Genomic DNA, 19,991 nt, shown 5'->3' on the forward strand with positions numbered 1-19,991 from the left:
CGAAGAGGAGGATCTTGAAACGGGACTTGAAGGAGATTAAGGAGTGGGTGAGCTGGAGTGATTGGGGGATAGAATTCCAGAGGCTGGGGGCAGAGTGGCTGAAGGCTCTCCTGCCAATGCTGGGGTGGGTTGGGGGACGTGGAGCAGGCCGGAGCCAGCTGAGCGGATGGAGCGGGTGGGTTAGTAGGGGGTTAGGAGGTCGCAGAGGTAGGGTGTGGCGAGGCCATGGAGGGCTTTGTACATGAGGACCAGAATCTTGAACTGGATCCTCTGAAGGATAGGGAGCCAATGGACAATCTCATCCAGCCCTATTCTCGTACTGCAATCTCCAATGTGGTTTATTGCTCATTTATCATTCTCTCCATCTCACCATTAGTGCCCATGTCTTCAGCTATGTCTTTAGTTATTATGGCACTTTTATTTGAAGACCAACACAAATATTGTGGTATTCTCAAGAAAAAAATTATCACTAATTCTGTATTGTTTTTTTTCCCTTTGTTTAGTTGAAGGTGCAGATTATGCAGTCTTATATCAGTGACCTGAGTGAACAAAATGATGTTCTGCTTCAGACAATGGAGGAGCTTGAAAGGGAAGCTAACAGAAGAGTAACTGCTCTGGAGACAGAGCTAGAGGTAATCGAACATTGAAACCTATGTACTTTCAAAATATTAAATTATCATTATGATAGCTCAAGTGTTGATAGCTGTTGTAGAGTCTTGCTCAACTATATCATATGATCAGGAAGAAAGTTTTACAATACTTTCTCTTAGGTGACCAAGTATGGTAGAATTCATCAGAGGGCAGATTGCACTTGGTCTGTACAAGGTGCAAGCTAAATGTGGAGAATTGGCATTTTTTTCTTCCATGTTTTTAAATGTTTGCGATTTGAGTCAGTAATTTTTTCTCCACTGAAAACCAGTTTATTTCAGTTTGGTGCTCTGCACAATTTGGAACTGCAGAATTTTCATTTTGTTCTTGTTATAATAATCCTTGCATTTGATATAGCACTTTTCACGTCGGGAGGACGTCCCAAAGCGCTTCACAGAACACACTGTAAAGTGAATTGACTGTATATTTGTGGGCGAACGCGGCAGCCAATTGCGCACAGCAATGTCCCACAAACAGTCGTAGATTGAAAATGACCAATTTGTTATTGTTTTTTTTGGTTTTGGAGGGATTATTATTAGGCTCTGTGTGGAGTAAGGAAACTTGCCCAAGGTTTCGCCCTCTGCCTGGAATTGAACTCAGGTCTCTCGCTTGCAAAGCGAGTGCTCTAACCACTGAGCTACAGGACTCCAAGGACTTGTTTGAACATCCTCCAAAGCACTCACGTATTTTTGAATGGACGGAGCTGAAAATTACATACAATATCAAAAGATCTGTACAAGTTGCAATAGCTTGTTTGATTCTCTGAGATGTATTTCATTAGTCTTACTAGCTTCCCATTGATTGGATATTTTCTGTGAATCATGTCTAAATCCTTTCTGCAATTGACATCTCTCCATTGTTTGCCTATATTTCCTGTTCACTATGCTTAGCTTTGTATTTATCTACATTTAAATCCATCTGCCTTTCCTCAGCTTATTCACTTCAATGGTCCAAATCATTCAATGCTACCAATCTCCCTTGTACTTGTCACCAGTGCTTGGTGTCGTTAGTAGTTTTTATGATATGACAAGTACTCAGAGAGCTTGTAAGAGCCCAAGGCGCACTTCTACAAAACACTGAAGTGTTCATTATAATTAACCATAATTAGGACAATTTTCAAATTCATATAATGTGGTTGCTTGATGGCATGTTTTAAGAACTTGTATGTGGAACCACTTTTGAACCTCCACACTTGTTCTAGGAAGGTGGGCTTTTGCCACAGATTAATGCTTTTTTCTTGTGCCAATTTGTTACCTTGCTTTCATTTCTCTGCCTGCTAATATGGTTATTAGCAATGTTCTGCCATACTTTATTGAAATAGAAAACTTGAGAGTACCTTGTTTAAATAGCCCAAGGTTTCCTGTATCATTATAAAACATACTAAATGTTCATTATGACAATTAGGCATTTAAATTGACATAATATTTGAATTGTGGCAGCTGAGCTCATCCTTGAAATTGGGAGCTTTAGTACCTGCTTTCAGCTAACTATTGCTGTTTTTTTTAGTGTAATCTATCAGCAATATTAATGTTGAATAAAATCTTAAGCAGTTGGCTTGTCAGAAATCATTGATCTAACATTAGATATTATTGTACTGTGATAATCCTGTTAGTTCAACATGCATAATGAAGTGATGAAGGTAAAAGTGATCCTACAGGAAAAATCACCTTCCACAATTCTAGTGTTCCACCTGAATCTAATGATAGTCATAATGATATGCTCTTTTTAAAAAAAATCTTGCAACAACTTTTTTTTAAACAGGAAAATAAACTGATCCAGTTCCACATATCAATCTATATATTTTTTGAATGATCAAGCAATTTACTCGTTAATAAACAAGCCTTATTTGGACATAAAACCTGAGGTTATGGACGTCTCACCTTCTGCCCCCTTTCTAACATAAAAGCTACTGGATCATTCAAGTGGTGTAGAACATCTTTGATAGAATAAATATATGCCGAGGACCAAATGTAGACATTCTTGCGTTTGAATTTACATATATTATATGACACTGGGCTGCATTTACGGGTTACTTTGATGTACACAATAGACTATTAAGAATAACCGCATTACACTGTAATATAGAACAAGATTAATTTCTCTGGTTGCATTATGAATGATTTACATTATGAATTACAACTGTTTTTGGTTTCCATCTGTAGTTTTGGTTCATATTTCATTTGTTGGCTTTATTGTCTTTGTTTATCTTCCCTTATCCATCTGTTATGCCTATTCCATATTTCCCTTTGTTATTTTTCATTGCTAACCATTTCCTTTTATTTATTCTTTTGCTGGGAAATGGTACTTTCAGTTTATATTCAGCTGCTGATTATCATAGTAAAGCTTGCAGTGATTATGTTACATTTGTCACTGTTCCATTGGTCATTAGTGGCTGTTGGTAGGAAGAGAAAAGTAATGGAAAATGGTTAAACTGCCCCATGAACCACAGGGTATATTATTTTTAAAAATGGAATTGATCACAAGGAAGTAATCTCATCTGAGGGTTCGGCTGATAGTTGTAAATTGCTTGAACATCTATGAAGTTTTCTGAACGCTTGAATGAGATCAGTCTTGATTACTCCTGGGGAACTTTTTTTAAAAACATGGAGCCAACTCTTCTGATCCTTTTGGCAATTTCTTTATTAGTGTCTATTTAGCCAATCATCCTATACTTTTAAATAAAAAGAATGAATTGAATAGCAATATTTCACCCACAAAATATACAGTCAATTCACTTTACAGTATATTCTGTGAAGCGCTTTGAGACGTCTCGAAGATGTGATAAATCGCTACATCAAATGCAAAGATTATTATTATTATCTCTTTATTTCTTACAAATCACTACCCTTTGTCTTCCTAAACAGTCCTTCCTTGTTCTTTGTTGCTATTGAATTCAACTCTTTTTTTTAAAAAAAAAGGTTCCTACCGCTCGTTTTAGTTTTCTATTTGAAGTTTTCGGTTTGCAATGTCCAGCTGAAAATACCATCAATTTAAGTCTAAATTTAATAAAAATCAAATTGCGGAATACAAGTTGGAATATAATACAACAAATATTGTAAGATGAATAACTGCTGCTGGTGTCCTTTGCTCCTTGGTCATTGATTGCCTATAATCCAAACCACATAGAAAATATATCTCCATAATGTGGATGTTATTTTGCTTCCAGCTAAGTTTTGCCAACCCACTGCATCCAGTGCTAGTGTTCCAAATATGAACTTTTTATATTATCCAAGCACAGAGGAGCAAAGTAGGTGTTACTGTGAATTAAGGCATGGGGAGCCAGTGGAGCCTGGCGAGGGTGGGGGTGATAGGGTCACAGAGCCTGGTGCAGGAGAGGACATGAACTGCAGAGTTCTGGATGATCTGCAGCTTGTGGAGGGAAGAGTTGGGAAGGCCAAGCAGCGAGTTGAGCCTAGATGTGACAAATGCGTGGAAAAGGATTTCGGCGACCTGAGGGGAGAGGTAGTGGCAGAGCCAGACGATGTTGTGGATGTGGGGGAAGGCAGGGCAGGTCGTGGCATGGACTTGGGGTAGACAGGACAGTTGAGGGTCAAACAAAACGCCAAGGTTCCAGACTGGCTCAATGAGGTGGATTGTGCATCCATGGATACAACTCAAATAAGTATATTTATCAGCATCTGGGCAAATCAACACATCCAAGATACAGAAAGGATTAATTGACCAATGAAATAGATTTAAATTTCGTAATTTTTAAAAAAGTAGATTAAATATCTGGTTATTGGTGATCCTTAGTTTCTTTTGCAAAACAATTCAAGGTTACTTCCAAGTGTCTGTCATGCATTGTTCCATCTTAGTGAAAGCTAGCTATCATCCCAATCTGCCAAAAGGAATCAAACCTCAATAACTACAGATTGCTAGTTGTGTCAAAGGTCGGTTCCATGCTGTAAAAAGGTCCCAATCCCAGTGACCTGCTGTTTGTTCACCCATTTGGATTGAAAACGCTCTCAATGTGTTCCAGAAATAGACCAGGATATTGTTAGATCTTGACATTTCTAGAACCTTTAACAGATTATGGCATCTTGGTCTCAAGGAGAATCTGCCCTCTTGTGGCATATCTTGTTAGCTGCTGAACTACAAATGAGACAAATGCAGAAGACACAAAGCTGTGCTGAATGGCATTCTTGTAACAGTTATGTAGGAGTCCCTGAGTAAACTACTAATTGTCTTCAAGAATGAACCAAGGGTTGTCATCCATGTTGGTAATGTTCCCATCCTCCCAAGAAATATTAACTGCCCAATTAAAATTACAGTTGACCTTTGTTTCTGTTGTTCCCAGAATTGTTCAGAAAATGAGTCAGTGTTAATTCAACTTAAGCTTGGAATAAGGTTCTGGTGCACACAGCAGTTTTCTTCTTCCCATTGAACTAAATCCAATAGAGTAACATCTGTCATTCATTCTCATTCCATGGAAGAGGAGCTGATGTTGACACCACATCAACTTGTAGTTTTTCAACTCCTTTTTAAACCCTTCCATGATTTATTTTCAAATAATTCTTGCCAATAACGTCAAACCATCTCAAAATGCTTCATGTTTCTGTAAAGTGGCTGTATGTGTAGGCCACTGTAGTAGCCAATTTGTCTGGAGGATTGTTTCCCAGGATACTCTTCTCTAAAAGTGAATAATAATAATTATAATAACTAAATCAATTGCTCCCAGCAAAGACTTTAAATGTGTGATGTCTCACAAAATGTGGGACATGAAATGCTAATCAGAACTTGCAAAAGTTACAAAATATTTCTGAAATCAATATTCAATTGAGCTGTTTAACCACACTACAGTAAACCAGTATATTGTAATGCTACACATTCTATCCAGAAGTCTATGTTGGAGTGATGCAGCATCAACTGAATTTTAGAGAGATCTGAATTATCCTGTCTCAAAAAGGAACAAGAAAGTTTAAAGCTAACCTCTCTCGATTTGCTGCTCTTGCCTGGTTACCGTTGATTTTTTTGAACATCAAGAAATTGAAAAAATAAACTATTTGTAACAGAAAATATATATATATGTTAGCACTGGAACCGCTTTAATTTTGTGTGGGGGTAAAATAATTTCCTGTGGGGTAAAAATCTTCTACTAATTAATTTTCTGCAAATCATGTAAAATCCTTCCAGAAAAATGCATTTCAGTGCTAAAATGAGTTGGTTTATAACATACACAGCAAATAATCATATCTATTCAATATTCTTTATGTGACAGGAGCATGTTGCTAAGGTAACTGAGTACAAGGAAGAGAACAGTACCCTACTTACAACAAAAGAAAATCTGGCCAAAGAAATTGCTGTAAGTTTTTCTTTGTGATGACTGTGGTTATGTCTGCACCTTTTAATCACTTAATAATGGATATAATTTTTGATTTCTATGGAGTTTTTTTTCTTTCCAGTATGCACCCTTAAAGGCCATCTCCAAGGCTGCTGAAAAATAAGCCCAGTGGGCTCAGCAAATAATGGATGTAAAATCTTTAGCATTTTTATGTAATTACTGTACTTTGTATTATTACCTCGCCTTGGTGCTGTTCAGTGCTGCACAATCAGGCAAAGTGTCAGACGACAGTCAGTGATAATTGGTAGCATTGATCAACGATTATTAGCTGAGTATGCCCGTTTCTGTCCATATTGCAAAACATTATTCACAAAGGAACAAATTACATTAAAGTGAATGAAATAATGAATCCTGCAGGGGAATTTCTTTAGTTATATCTTATATTATTTTTTTCTCATTGCCTAGTGCAGTAAAATAAATATTTCACAATCCAGCAATAAATGGAAGGTCAGAAACAAGATTTGTTTCCCCATATGCTGAAAAAAATTCAGTGATTTGGCATAAATTTAGAGTTAACTTAATTAATATTTTACAATACTGCATGAAAAATAGCTGTTTATATATAACACAGAAACGTGGTATGGTACAATTTATTAAACCTGGAAATTATTATATAGAAGGTTTGCGATCTTTATAATTCTATCCCTGGGTGATTTCTTTTTTAAAACACTTTGTCATTTAGAAAGTTAGCTGTAATAAAAATGCTTTGAAGCAGTTCTTGGACTCGTTATGCATCAGCACAGGTTCCAAAAATCTATACATTTGCAGTTTTGAAGAAAATATTATGCAGTGTATTTACCCACAGTAGTTTTTCTGTTCTTATAATTTGCTTATTTGGACCTTAAAGTAAAGTATAGATTACCTGCGTAACTCTCCACTTTCAACAAAGTCTTACATCTTGAAAAGAATTAGACTCTGTGTGTTCAGATGCTATTAGGTTATTCAAAAGATCTTAACCTGATTTCTTTTTAAATAGAGAATTCTTTTGAGGTAATAAAAAATTACAAAGTGAGGTTGTTGTGCACAGTAGATTGCATTCTGAAACAATCTGCTGGTTCAGTATTGTAAGTCCAATTGAGGACACATATTTGCTAAATATCATCACTGTTTTTGTTGGTCATAGATTACAGCAGGTGTAGCCAGATGGGGAACAAAAGCCCCAAATTTATCTTTAAACATCAATAGTGTTGTCAGATGCAGAGAGGTTTCTGTATCTGGGTATGAACTGTTTTTTCATGTTTTCAGCTCACAGACATTTATACCAGTATTCATTTGAAGTTGCATGTCCTTAGGCCTGAGGTCTTTTGGTAAAGTTGTTGAGAATTTTGAGGTGTTTACTGCAATGAAATGACAAATTTTCCATTCTTGTGAGAGATAAAATCAGGGACGTGACTAAGCTGAAAAAACAAGCTTGATTTGCATAGAAAAATATGTGTGGTATGTAAAATTGTGTGAATTATCCTATTTTATGGCTTCTTGGATGTCAAATGACCAATTAGCGTCTTATCAAAAAGGTTGGCCACCACTAGTCTAGACTGACACTCCAGTGCAGTGGTGTGGCTGTACTGTCACAGGTGCTGATGATATGATAAGATTATGTCTGCGCCCTCCAGTGGAATTAAGTATCCTGTGGAACTATTTTGAAAAGAGAGGGGAGTTTCTCCTGGTATCCTGACAATATTCCTCCAGATAAATTGATCATTCACTTTATATGGCTGTTTGTGGGACAGTGCTGTGCACTCGTGGTTCCAATGTTTGCCTACAAATGTACAGTTACTACACTTTACAGAGTACTTATTACTCTTCATCTCTGAAGAGTAATAAGTGCTATATCAAATGCAAGGATTATTATAGCTACTAACTTTCATTATCCATCATGTTGACATTTTTTCAAACGTGAAAGGTCCTCCTTAAGTGCAAATTGTTGTCATGATGTGCGCAATTGGCTGCCGCGTTCGCCCACAAATATACAGTCAATTCACTTTACAGTGTGTTCTGTGAAGCGCTTTGGGACGTCCTCCCGACGTGAAAAGCGCTATATCAAATGCAAGGATTATTATTATGATAAATAATAATAATCCTTGCATTTGATATAGTGCCTTATGTCCTTGAGATGTCTCAAAACGCTTCAAAGAATATACTGTAAAGTGAATTGACTGTATATTTTGTGGGTGAAACACGACAGCCAATTGCGCACAGCAGTGTCCCACAAACAGTCATGAATTGAAGTGACCAATTGCTTTTTTAAAAAAGGAGCTATTACTCCCGGAAAAGCGATCCGCCAATCAACTAACAACCAGGTTCCTACTTACTGCTAGGTAAACAGAGGCGTGTGAAGTAAGGAAACTTCGCCAACATTTCGAATCCAGGTCTCTCGTTAGGGCGAGTGCCCTAACCACTGAGCTGTAGGATTCCAGTTCTAAGATTTATTCATGATCATCTTTTGTGGACAACTGTAATATCATTGGTATGATAGGAAGATTGCAGAAGAAACCATGCCAGTGGTCCACTGACTGCAATATCATCTGTTTAGCTGTTCATGATATGTTCTCTCTCAACAGTTATCCATATATTCCAGTGTGTGTAATCAAGGTACCTTAGCGGCAGGTTAATGAAAACTACATTCAGCCAAGGATCTAATTTGTGCTACGTGCATAATGAGTCCACACTCACAATACATACTTAAGCAGATTAATGGTCCATATTCTTTCCTAAGAAATCATTAATTTAACTGGGTTAAGGTGCTATTGTGCATGAGAGCACCAGAGTGTTCAGTCACCTGTCAGATTTATTTGTGCAGTGTAGGAAGGTCACACATCTCCTGACCCGGGAGGAGGAAAGGGGAGAGAGGAAAGAAATTGTATGGGACATTCTTACAGGGCTGTCTGTCTGTACATCTTCTGACAAGTTGATCCAAGTAGAAAAATTGTGAGTGGCATCTGCATTTAAAAAGGACTCTCAAAGAAAAGGATAGCTGTAAAAACCTAGAGTCGTAATGTGGGAAATGCACAATTTAATAGGGATCTGTCTTCTTTTATGGAAACTATTTATTCTTCCTTTAATTGAAGCAAAGTTCCTGACAGGACATATGATTATTTTGATGGGACTTGGGTCAAAGAGGGAGGAGACTGTATAAAAAGAAAGGTACAGTTGATAAAAATGCAGATGGTGGAAATCTGTATTAAAAACAGGGGGAAATGGACAGAGTATGATTGATCTTGAATACAAGCCCAGCATTTTCTATGCATTTCCTGTTTTAATGTGACTGGCATTGAGTTACATGCATCATGTCTCATGCATACTTCAGATACCAGTTGATACCAGCATTCATTTTAGAATGTTACAGGTCGGTATCATCTGCTATGTTGTTGGATCTACACTGCATCACTGCATTAGACATTTTTATGTCTTAAGTTGATGAAAAACCTGAATTATAACTGATGATCCCCTTTCCATGCATCCAACCTGGCATCAGAATAAAGCAATGAGTAAACCACTTCCAAAACGTTTGTGAATGGAAAGTCTGAATTTCATATCACCCAAGACATTATTATACAATTTCTTTGCTGCCTCACATAAAACTGAAATGGAACACGAGATCTAATGTGTGGGTATTATTCATAATTGTGCAGACAGTGTCAAAAATCTGCTCACTTGTTTGTATTTTATGAAGCTGAGCAAACGATGGTTCATCGGTTAGGACACTATCTACATTGCTGCTAGGTGGTAAAGGGAAGCCTTGTGCAAGATATTAATGAACATTTTGAAGGAACAATAGCTTATGAATGTGTTAATTGCAAGCATTTTGCATAAGCACCCTTTTTAAGGCAGTCAAATTGGTATTGGGTTTGACTGTGAAAAAGGAATATAGATTTTTGAATATTAGTGTTTAATTTCCTTCCTCATTCCTGATCTGGGGCAATTCACTCTTTAGGTTTTTGTGGATCATATTTTCACTTCCACTTCATTTTATTGAATACAAAGTTTTTCTTGTTCTAAAATGTTCTCCAGCTCAATGTCCTAAGGTTTTGCCAATCAGTTTTCAAATTTGTAAATGTCTGATATCTAAGCTTACAAGGCTGACTTTTGAAAAACGATTTTTTTCACAATTACTGTATTGCTGGGGTACTACTTGCTTTAACCAGCATAACTGTTTTGGATATTGAATCAGCTTGTAGATATCATTCGATAATATTTACATGATGTGTCTCTGCAAATGTGTAATGCTCACTGTTGAAGAGCTGAGACATGTGGAACACAAGAAGTATTGTTTACTAAAATATTTTTTTTTTATCTACACACTGCCAACTTCAAAGGTTAGTTTAGTCATTTACAAAATGGGATTTTTTCCATTCAATACTTCAAAATATATTTCGAAATTAGAATTACTGAAATGGTTAAATTAATTCCTACCAAATACTAGCCCCACAATGGTGACAATTAATATTTCCATTATTGGTCCCTAGTTGTAAGACTAATGGAATGCCATTAACAAAATTGTCATTAACTGTGGTCATTATTTGGCCATTACAGTGGTATCATTGCAGCACTGTGAAATATTGCCATTAGTCAATATTCAATCTCTTTTGATGTGATATTTATATGAAACATTATAGTGTAATAAATAATGTATTGAGAATTTCACATTTGATGTATTAATGAAATATTTTTGACAAAATGGCAATAGAAACAAATCATTAAGAATATTTCTAAATAAACTACATTATTATTTGTGTGGGACATCAAAGTACAAATGGAGTTATTTGGTGAGCAACACCTAGGACCTGAACATCAGAAACACTTTTTTTCTGGAAGGAAAAAACACTTTATATCAATCTAGACTATAACTGAGGAATAGATCAGAGGTAAAATTGTATTGATTTTTTAAAAAATATATTGGAAATTAGATGCAGAATAAATTTAATTTAAAACTCAATGGAAATTGTTTCAATAACTTAGTTGCAAATACTACTGGTAGGCTCATATGATGATTAACTAGACCAACCCATTCTCGTTTTGTAATTTTGTAACCCCCAAAAGCCTATATTTGTGGTTAAATGGATAAAGTTAATATTTTATATTTATAGTTTTTCATAAAGGACTGTTGTCCAGCTGTGGGTTGACCCCTTTAATAATAAATGATGGATGTCAGAATTACAGAGAGCTGAGAAAATCCAATTTTGTCTCGGCTGTATTAAATAGAAACTGAAATATCTGATTTAATGCATGGTATGAATGGTTGCTATTATGTCCTATTAACAAATCAACCTCCTCTTTCTATAATGTGAATCCTTATCGCACCAGGAGCAGCGTGCATGCTTTTCAGTATTGATTTATTGCTGCTTGCTATATGACAGTGGGAAGTAATGAGTTGACTATGTTTTTGATAGGATTGTGTAGTAAGTTCAGCAAGTTTTATCTCTGTCACTTGATTAGATTTTGCCAGGGTTACTTAGTTTGCAGAAAATGCTAACTCAGCTGTTACAATTGAATTGTTATGAAATGGATAGTAGCATTTGGAACCATTTTTCCTGGATAGACTTGGTGCTGTTTTCATAGATGGGAATACTGTACAAACTGTGGCTGAAATTCTGTTCTCAATTTAAGATTTACTTAAAGTTATCGAAATTTGAACGCAGCAACAACTTGCATTTATGCATCGCCCTTCGCGCAGAGTAGCATCTCGGAGCATCTAATCAAACTGTATCTTTGATGGTTATTATGAATATTATTTGTAAACATAACCTGTAAAAACTTTTCTGCTGTCCACAAATTGTTTCTTCTATTTTTATAATTCTCCCATTAGGAGCTGTAGATAAACTTGTGCTGATGAAGAACAGGTTTATATAGTTTTAAAAATCTAATAACCATAACTAATTCTTGTTGCATTAGCATGCATTCAGAAATGTTAGACTGAGGGATTGCTGAATTTGTATTCACACCACACAAAATGCTTTAGTTTGCTTTAGTTTGCTAATCAGTTTAATAACTAATGTTATTGCTAGTTTTAGACAGAATTGTTCTGAAGCACACTGTACAATTGTTTCTCCCTAGAGATCTTTCTCCTTCAATTACCAATCTCGTCTACACACTGATGAGTTTGAATCCATCTATCAGTTATGGGGGAGTGTGAACGTGAATCTTTTGCTTGTTTGAAATTAGTACCTTCAGAACCGTTACCCTTAAAATAATTGCTGCAAGGAATCGATTTAATTCCTTGAAGTGAACAAACATTATACATATACACACTTATTGTGCGATGTTTAGTCAAGGAATAAATTAGAATATGAAACTTTGAATTTTTGAAAGTAAGTTGGATGGAGATGATATGTGTCTGCTCTGTGTTACATGACAGTGTGAGCTTGTTAATTAATCTTAAAAACAATTAAAAATGGATTTCACATATTCATTTTTCTTGGTGAATTTGGGCTCCCCCAGAATACTTAACAAAGAAACACTTGATCACAATATTTTCCACTTGATGCTTAACAGACAGTATTGAGATTTCCAAGTCCAGTTATTGAATAGGTAAGATATAGTATAGGGCTCCATACGCAGTGTCCCAACAATGTGCCTCGCCAACAGCCTCGGAGAAGCACCCCATTGTACTAGGATCATACCAGCACTTTTATGACACCAGAAGACTGACTGTCTCTTTCAGGTTCATTTTCATTGTATCAGATTTGTTTACTGATATTGTATATTTTGATGTAAGTAGAAGTATGAACTCCTACAAATTGATGTGGAGCCAAAGGGACTCCTAGTTTTGAAATGTTCAGTCTACTGACACGGTTGACCATTTCCATGCAGTTGAATCCTGTTAAATGCATAATTTGACTAAAATGTACTTGATCGGGATTTCTAGATTCTGCGAATTTGTAAATCATTGCGGCACGTCAATTCTTCGGTCAACCATTCTGAACAAAACCACACATTTAATATTTTACACCTATTTAAATCTGCGATGTGAAAAGTTATTTTTTCATGGATCAGCATTTTATGTTCTAATGCTTTGTAATCAGTGGTTTAATGAGTAGGGATGAAGGGAGCTAGTGTGATTTTTATGTGATCAGGAAACTTGTTGAATAAAATAGAAGCTTTGTGAATTATAAATATTTTTTTAAAAGAAACTGAAATGCCTCTGACCGCCCCCCCCCCTCTCGTCATTCGCCTTAGGGAGCTGCAGCTGCTCATTCCTGTTCTCGTGCAGCATTGTGTTTCCATAGCAGCGCTCAGTATAAGGAGAGGGGCAATAGGTTGGTTCACTGTTGATTGTGTCACTGTACCTGACATGGAACAACTTGGAGGCATAATCAATGGAACTGAATTGAAATAGAAACATTTCTAGATACACTCATGAAAAATGAGAAATATTATATTTTTTAAAATATAGATGAACATTTTTTTTAGAAGATATTCTTCAAGTTCTTTTTGTTTAATATTTTTCTCTATCAATGGGGCTCTGTGGGTGGAGTTTTCTTTTGGGTCTGGGTCACTATTTTATTAGATAATGACTGATTTGCAACTTAATACCATTTCCATGCGCTTGCACCATATTCCTTGATATCCCTGCCTACCAAATGTCAACCTCTCTCTCTTAATTTTTCAATTGACTTGATATCTACAAACTTTTGGAGTAGTGAATTCCACATTTCCACAAAATGTTTTCTGATTACACTTTTGACTAGTTTAGCTTTAATTGTAAGATTAAGTTCCCTTGTTCCTCATTCCCCTACCAGAGGAAAATGTTTCTATCTACCTATATGACCATGCTATTCTCCTTTCCCTCAACCCCACCAACAATAAAGATAATTTCTTTGTTGCTCACCAAGCAAAAATCTTGAAAGATAAGAGCTTTCAAAAAAGTCACTCAATCCACAACTGTTTGTGGGACAATTGGCTGCTGCATTTTGCCAACAAAATATACATTCAAACAACTTTACAATATATTCCGTGAACGCTTTGAGATGTCTCAACCACATGATAAGGTGCTGTATCAAATGCAGATTTTTCTTCTTTAATTTGGTTATATGTTTCCTCACTTTTGGGAAAATTAAATAACTTAACAGGTCTACAATTGTGGAAACTGCTTTGTAGATTATATTACCAGTGTATTTTAAACAAATATTTTTATTTGCCTTTTTTCTAAGGATTTCAGAATTAGGCTTCAGTTTTCTGAGAGTGAACTTTTAAAATTGGAAGTAGAGAACATGAACTTAAAGATGGACATTTGCAACTTTAGATCAACCAATCAGCAAAGCAGACCACAACAGGTTTGCTGTTTAAATTACTGTTTTATATACCATTCATCTTTTATGTATCCATTGCTTTCCACGAAACCTCACAAATTTGCCATTTGTTAGTATGAATTTGGGATTCAGACCCTAACCAGTAGTCATGGGTTTTCAACACAAATAAGTCTAGTTTTCCACAGGTTCAGCAGTCTCATGTGAACCGCAGGCATACAGAACACACCAAATACTGACGAATATCGTACTTTTCTAATGTTGCATTTGGACAAGTTGTCTCTGTAGTCAGTGAATAATGGAAGGCAAAGCAGTAGGGAAAGAGAAAAACAGCAAAATGCTGACCAGATCTAAAACTCTGTGAGGTCTGTTGTATAAATACAAAACTGTACATGAATAAATTACAACAATTGTAGAATTTGTAAGAGTTTGTTCCATCTTGATCGAGACACTGGGGAGTGCTATGTAATTCAGTATATTACACTATGTGAAGTCTTATTTATCACTTTAATGCTGTCTAGTAAAATCTCAATCACACTGATGCATACTCCATGCCTGTGGCATCATAAAAACATATATTTTGGTGAGACTTGTGCACCGGAGTTTGAGTTTCTTGTATGTTTTATTGATGGGTGTGCATTTGTCAGAACTTTACAACAACAGCAAAGTTACATTTATATAGCGCCTTTCACGTCAGAAGGACGTCCCAAGGCAGTTTACTGTTTTCTTTGCAAAATGTTAGCCAGTTTTTTGCAGTTGGGACATCTCCTGTCAGTTTATGATCTGGAAATCTTGTAGCCAGAAACCTTTGAGAGAAAGTCATTACTGGCACAAATGTCTCCCGGGTTGTGTGGGGGGCGGTGGCACTAATGATGTTGCCAGAATTTGATCCAGAAAAACTCAACAACAGAAGAGCTACTCTCGGCACTTTTCAAAAAATGGTATTGATTTCTATTTACTAAACCTTGGCAGTTAATTGTTCATTTGGTACTTTCGTTTGACAAGGTTCAGAACTTTATTTTGCTTTCATAGCCTCCAATAAATTCCATTTTATATAACACCTTGAATAACTGCTATTATTTCTACCAAGCTGGAACAAATGAAAAGTATTTTATGGGATGAAACTTTACGTTTCAAAATCTTGTGCTCCAAGAAAAGTTCAATGGAAAATTTACTGAGAATACAGCATAAATTCTAGATGCTTGAATGCCCCAAATGTCTTAAAAAAACTATTTATGTAGTAAGATTTTGTGTAATCCTAGTGATATTCCATTTGACAGCTCCTATGCAGTATGGGGCAAAATACAGTAAATGTATTGAGAAAGCGTAATTTGGTATTGTTTGTTTCTACCAATAATAACTTGAACTTGCCTTTCACAATTCTCTGACTTCCTAAACATAATATTTTGATTCCCTTTTAAATCACGTGGGATAAGGGTTGAGTATCAGCTATATTTTCAATTGCTTGTTATTTTAATAATTATGAAAATATTTACTATCTGATCATTCAAATTAAAGAAATCAAAACATTTTCCCACAGTCACCTAGAGTATACTCCAAGTCTCTATTGTTGGTTCTCTTTTTTTCAAATCTACATGGGGTTAGGCTTTCATATGTGTGATGATGATAAAGACCTCTATCTTTTTGCTACGACCCTTGTTTTCAGGGTTCCTGTTATTGTGACTGACTGCGTCTGGTTCTGATTCCATCAACTTCCCAGGCTACTTTCTTTACTAAAGTTAAGATGGACAGTGTGCAACTTTGACATTTTGCTTGATCGTGAGCCACGTTTCAAACCAACTATCTGGTCCATCACCAAGGTGGCTTTTTCACCTCCAGAACATTATCTGCTTAAACTGTTACCTCACCTTCACAGCTGCCGAAAGCCTTATCCATGCCGTCGACATGTTTAGCAGACTCCATTCTTTAGAAGCTTCAACTGATCCAGAACATTAGGCGCTGCACACCAATTACTCCAATTCTCTGCAAGCTCCGTTGACTCCTAGTACATCAGAGGATTGCGTTTAAGCTAGGCAACCTGATGATCATCAGATTGTTCCAGAGTTCATGGGACATGCTACACAAGCAATATTCTCTAGCCTTTCGTCAGGCCTTGCTCTTCACTCTTCCGCTCTTCACTCTGATATTTGCTCATTAACTACTCCTACAGCTCCATCATCACTGACTGATTCTTCAGCCACCATGCTCCTGTCATGTGGAACTTTTTTTGCAGAATCACTTTCCCTTGTTATATCTCTGCCAGCCTTTAAATGTATACAAAAATCAATCTCTTTGACTGCACATTTTATCAATATCATTATGTTTTTTATGTCCCTGCTAGTTGCCCACTACTATTTTTGTGAAGCTATTCCGTTACGTGGAATGCACTGTACAAATGCAAATTGTTGATATATATTGAACATTTATGATTGATAGACTTATATATTTCATATCTATTGATGAAAAATAACTCTTTGACAACTTTTTTTAATCCAAAAGTTCATAAGATGTTGAGAATAGTATTCTTCTTCTGGACACTTGTTTTAGTTTTTATACATAAATCCCCTACTAAGCTTATAGTATATAGATTGGTTGTAAAGCATATCTTTTTAAGCTTCACTTGGATTATACAACATTTTGCATCTTTCAAACATTACCTGAAGTAATATTGTTTCAAATATTCACTCATTATACGAGGAGGAATGCTTAGGACATTAATCCTGCTTAAAAACTTACTTCACAAAAAGTACAACCTCTTCTATTTATTCCATCCTAAATGCAATAACACTCAGAATTATTAATAGCCAATATCATACTCCTGCATAAAAATATAAATAGAAGCTGTTTCTAACAGTACAAAATGCCATAGAATACCAAATACATTTAGACTGCTACTGTTGGAAAAACATTAATTAAATATGCAGGTCTTTTGTGCATTAATAAGAAGCATTCCAAATATTATTCAAAGCTATAGAATATAGATGTCATTAAGGTTTCAAGTGTTAACTTTTCATTTGCACAGAATTTGACAGTCCACAAAGACGCAAAGTCAGTGCATGCATATAAATAAGTACCTTCTTACCAACAGCAGTGAAAGTGGTGCCCTGAATACCAACAGTGTTAAAGTCATCAGTGACTGAGAGATTATATCCGTTGGGTAAATTAGTGAAATCCGTTGGAGATTTTTTCTGTAATTCAGTTATGTATGTAAAGTAGATCAAATATGCAGTAATGGAAAAAGGTTATCCGCATTGATAAATCCATTCAAAGACAGTTGAATTGGTACTATTCAGGACTATAATAGATGACTGCATGCACATTTATGTCATTATGCTTATAATTCCATGGCAAGCGTTCCAGCATTCCAACACCGTTTGACTCGAGCTACATTTACGAAGGCATTCCTCTAGAAGAAAAGGCAGAGATGTCTGGCAATGAAATGTAAAATATTGTATCCAAGTGGTGCCCGCTATTCGATTGCATATCATTATACCCATGCAAAGAACAACAGCGACATCTGCATGTTCACTGCACAAAATGTCGCAGTCAGCACTGTCTGTGGTTTTTTTCCGCCAGCTAATTGTACAGTAGAGTCACGGTATCTCATTTGAATATTAATATTGGAAACAAAAGGGAGAGTGAGGGAAGGAACAAAGTGGCCTAATTTCCAAATGAATTCATGCGTTGTACATCAGCAACAGATTTCCATGCTTAATTGTCTTTTCAGTTTTCCCAGGAAGTAATTTTGATTATCTGCCAGAACTAGGCAATGTTGGGGGAATGAATTAAACCATTGAGAAGACACACAAAGGCTTGCGATTACTATGTTATTCATGTATGAAAGTGACAAAGACCCCACTGTATCTGTTGTGTACGCATAATAGGCTTTCAGACTGAAATAATTGATTAATCACATTAATGGTTTCATAGTGGCTATCAAAATCAGACGCACACTAATTTTTTTCAGAAATAGTTGATACCCGTGCTCGCTTATTTTTTATGCAAACAAACATTACAAGGTAATGATCCACGATTTCACTTGATCTTCATTTCTGACATCCTTTTTTTAAAAAAAATAAAGTTTCCATCTCCATAGAGCTTAAGGAATTATTAGCAGTGAATCCCCGTAGAGCAATTTTTCCGTAGCAGTGGAATTTACAGAATTTTCACTTAAATTCTGGCGAATCATTCTGTAATTTTAAGCATGCCGTTGTGGTAAAATTAGCGGTATCCACAATGATTTTCAGTCAATGTGTTTGAGATGTAACCAAGTCAGGGGATTAAAAGGAAAAAAACGCAGACAGTCCATTGAGCAGGCCAGCTTCTCTGATATGGATCATATGAGACTCGCATTGTATTCATCCCACTCTGAATACTCCATGCTTAACCAGCTTAATGATATGCAAATGAAATATGCATAAAACCATTCTACTGTAAGATGATTAAACACTGGGGACGTTAACTGCCACCACATGACTGTTTGACTGTAATAATTTTAGAACATTCACTTTGATTGCGGCGTATGGAATCTAGCAGCTGGTAGAGCCCGTGACCCATTTAGCGTTATCCCTCTGCAGAGCTTTTTCTCCTGAACATCGGTTTTCACAGGCGCCGCTGCCATTGTACTCCAGTCAAACGCTCGAAGATTCTTCTAACAACACAAATGCCTTGTTAATAAAAAAAACCTCCACCGTCTACATTCGCAAGCATATATTCCAAAAGGAGAACTCACATTAAAAGACAGTAAATCCAGCTCATTAGAAAATTGCCCAGAAGATGCCAGGTTAAAATCCGTTACCAGCAGGTTGGCTCTGCAGTGTGTACAGCTTCTATCATATATGTGATGGCACTTGAGGAAGTTGCAGAAGTACATCCATTACGCACTGCTGTTTTGTATTGTTTTGTAAAATCCACACGTAATTATTTTAAAAATTCCTTTTGTACTTTTTGTTCCTTTTGTTTTCAGCTCGCGTCTGCCACAGTGCGAGCGATGCCAACTGAACACCTTTCGGGATCCACGGCAACACTTCCACCGTAAGTAAAAGCCACCCTTCCGTTCCGGAGGGGAACATTTCATTTTCCCATAAAATGTACCACAGGATTTATCCAAGTAGCACCTTCAAACCTTCTCACTTCAAGTTTGTACACGTCTCTGTGGCATCCCTCCTCCTTCATTCCCATAGTGGATCTTGTAAAAGGCTACAGATCGGCCCATTCATCTCCCTGGTGATAGCACTGAATGCAGATAAATCTCAGGCTGCCTGCCTGCTGCAAGAGTATGATTCTTATTTTCCTTGTGTACCTGGGTCAATTGATGGTTAAAAAACACGCTCCAGATTAAACAGTAAATCTTCAGTATCCTGTCAGTGACTATGTGAGCACCAAAATTGCTTTTATTTCCTTTTTTAAAACACGAAAGGCATAATTATGCACATTTGCTTGCAGCTTCTCTGGCAACTGGCAGTACCACGCAGACATAATATGCCTGCTTCACTGCCATTCCCCATGGCATCAGACAGAAAGGGTTACTCCGAAGTAGTTCCTTTGTTTTTTGTTGGTATTGTTTTTGTAAACGAACTTGAATAGAAAACAAATCAACATCGAACAAAACACTGGTTCGTGCTTTGACAGTTGGCAGTATTGCCCCTGGCACCATGTCGTCGCTGCTATTTTTTTCATTTCCTGGCATCTTTCGGAACGGCAGTCGATGCCATGGCGGCTTTTGTCTTCGAGGGGAAAAAGTATCCGCAGTCGCT

General features: G+C 36.5%; 1 protein-coding gene across 1 annotated transcript in view; it reads left to right on the forward strand.

Moving 5' to 3' along the window:
- The window catches only part of LOC121850145 (early endosome antigen 1-like), a 116,150-nt gene that overhangs the window by 10,005 nt on the left and 86,154 nt on the right, over positions 1 to 19,991 (forward strand). Inside the window, exons 3-5 of the mRNA XM_042340385.1 lie at positions 504 to 632; positions 5,867 to 5,950; positions 19,202 to 19,269. Coding sequence (XP_042196319.1) covers positions 504 to 632; positions 5,867 to 5,950; positions 19,202 to 19,269 — 281 coding nt within the window. The remainder of the gene's footprint in view (positions 1 to 503; positions 633 to 5,866; positions 5,951 to 19,201; positions 19,270 to 19,991) is intronic.

The sequence above is a fragment of the Callorhinchus milii genome, unplaced genomic scaffold (assembly GCF_018977255.1).
Source record: "Callorhinchus milii isolate IMCB2004 unplaced genomic scaffold, IMCB_Cmil_1.0 Scaffold14, whole genome shotgun sequence".
Taxonomy (NCBI): domain Eukaryota; kingdom Metazoa; phylum Chordata; class Chondrichthyes; order Chimaeriformes; family Callorhinchidae; genus Callorhinchus; species Callorhinchus milii.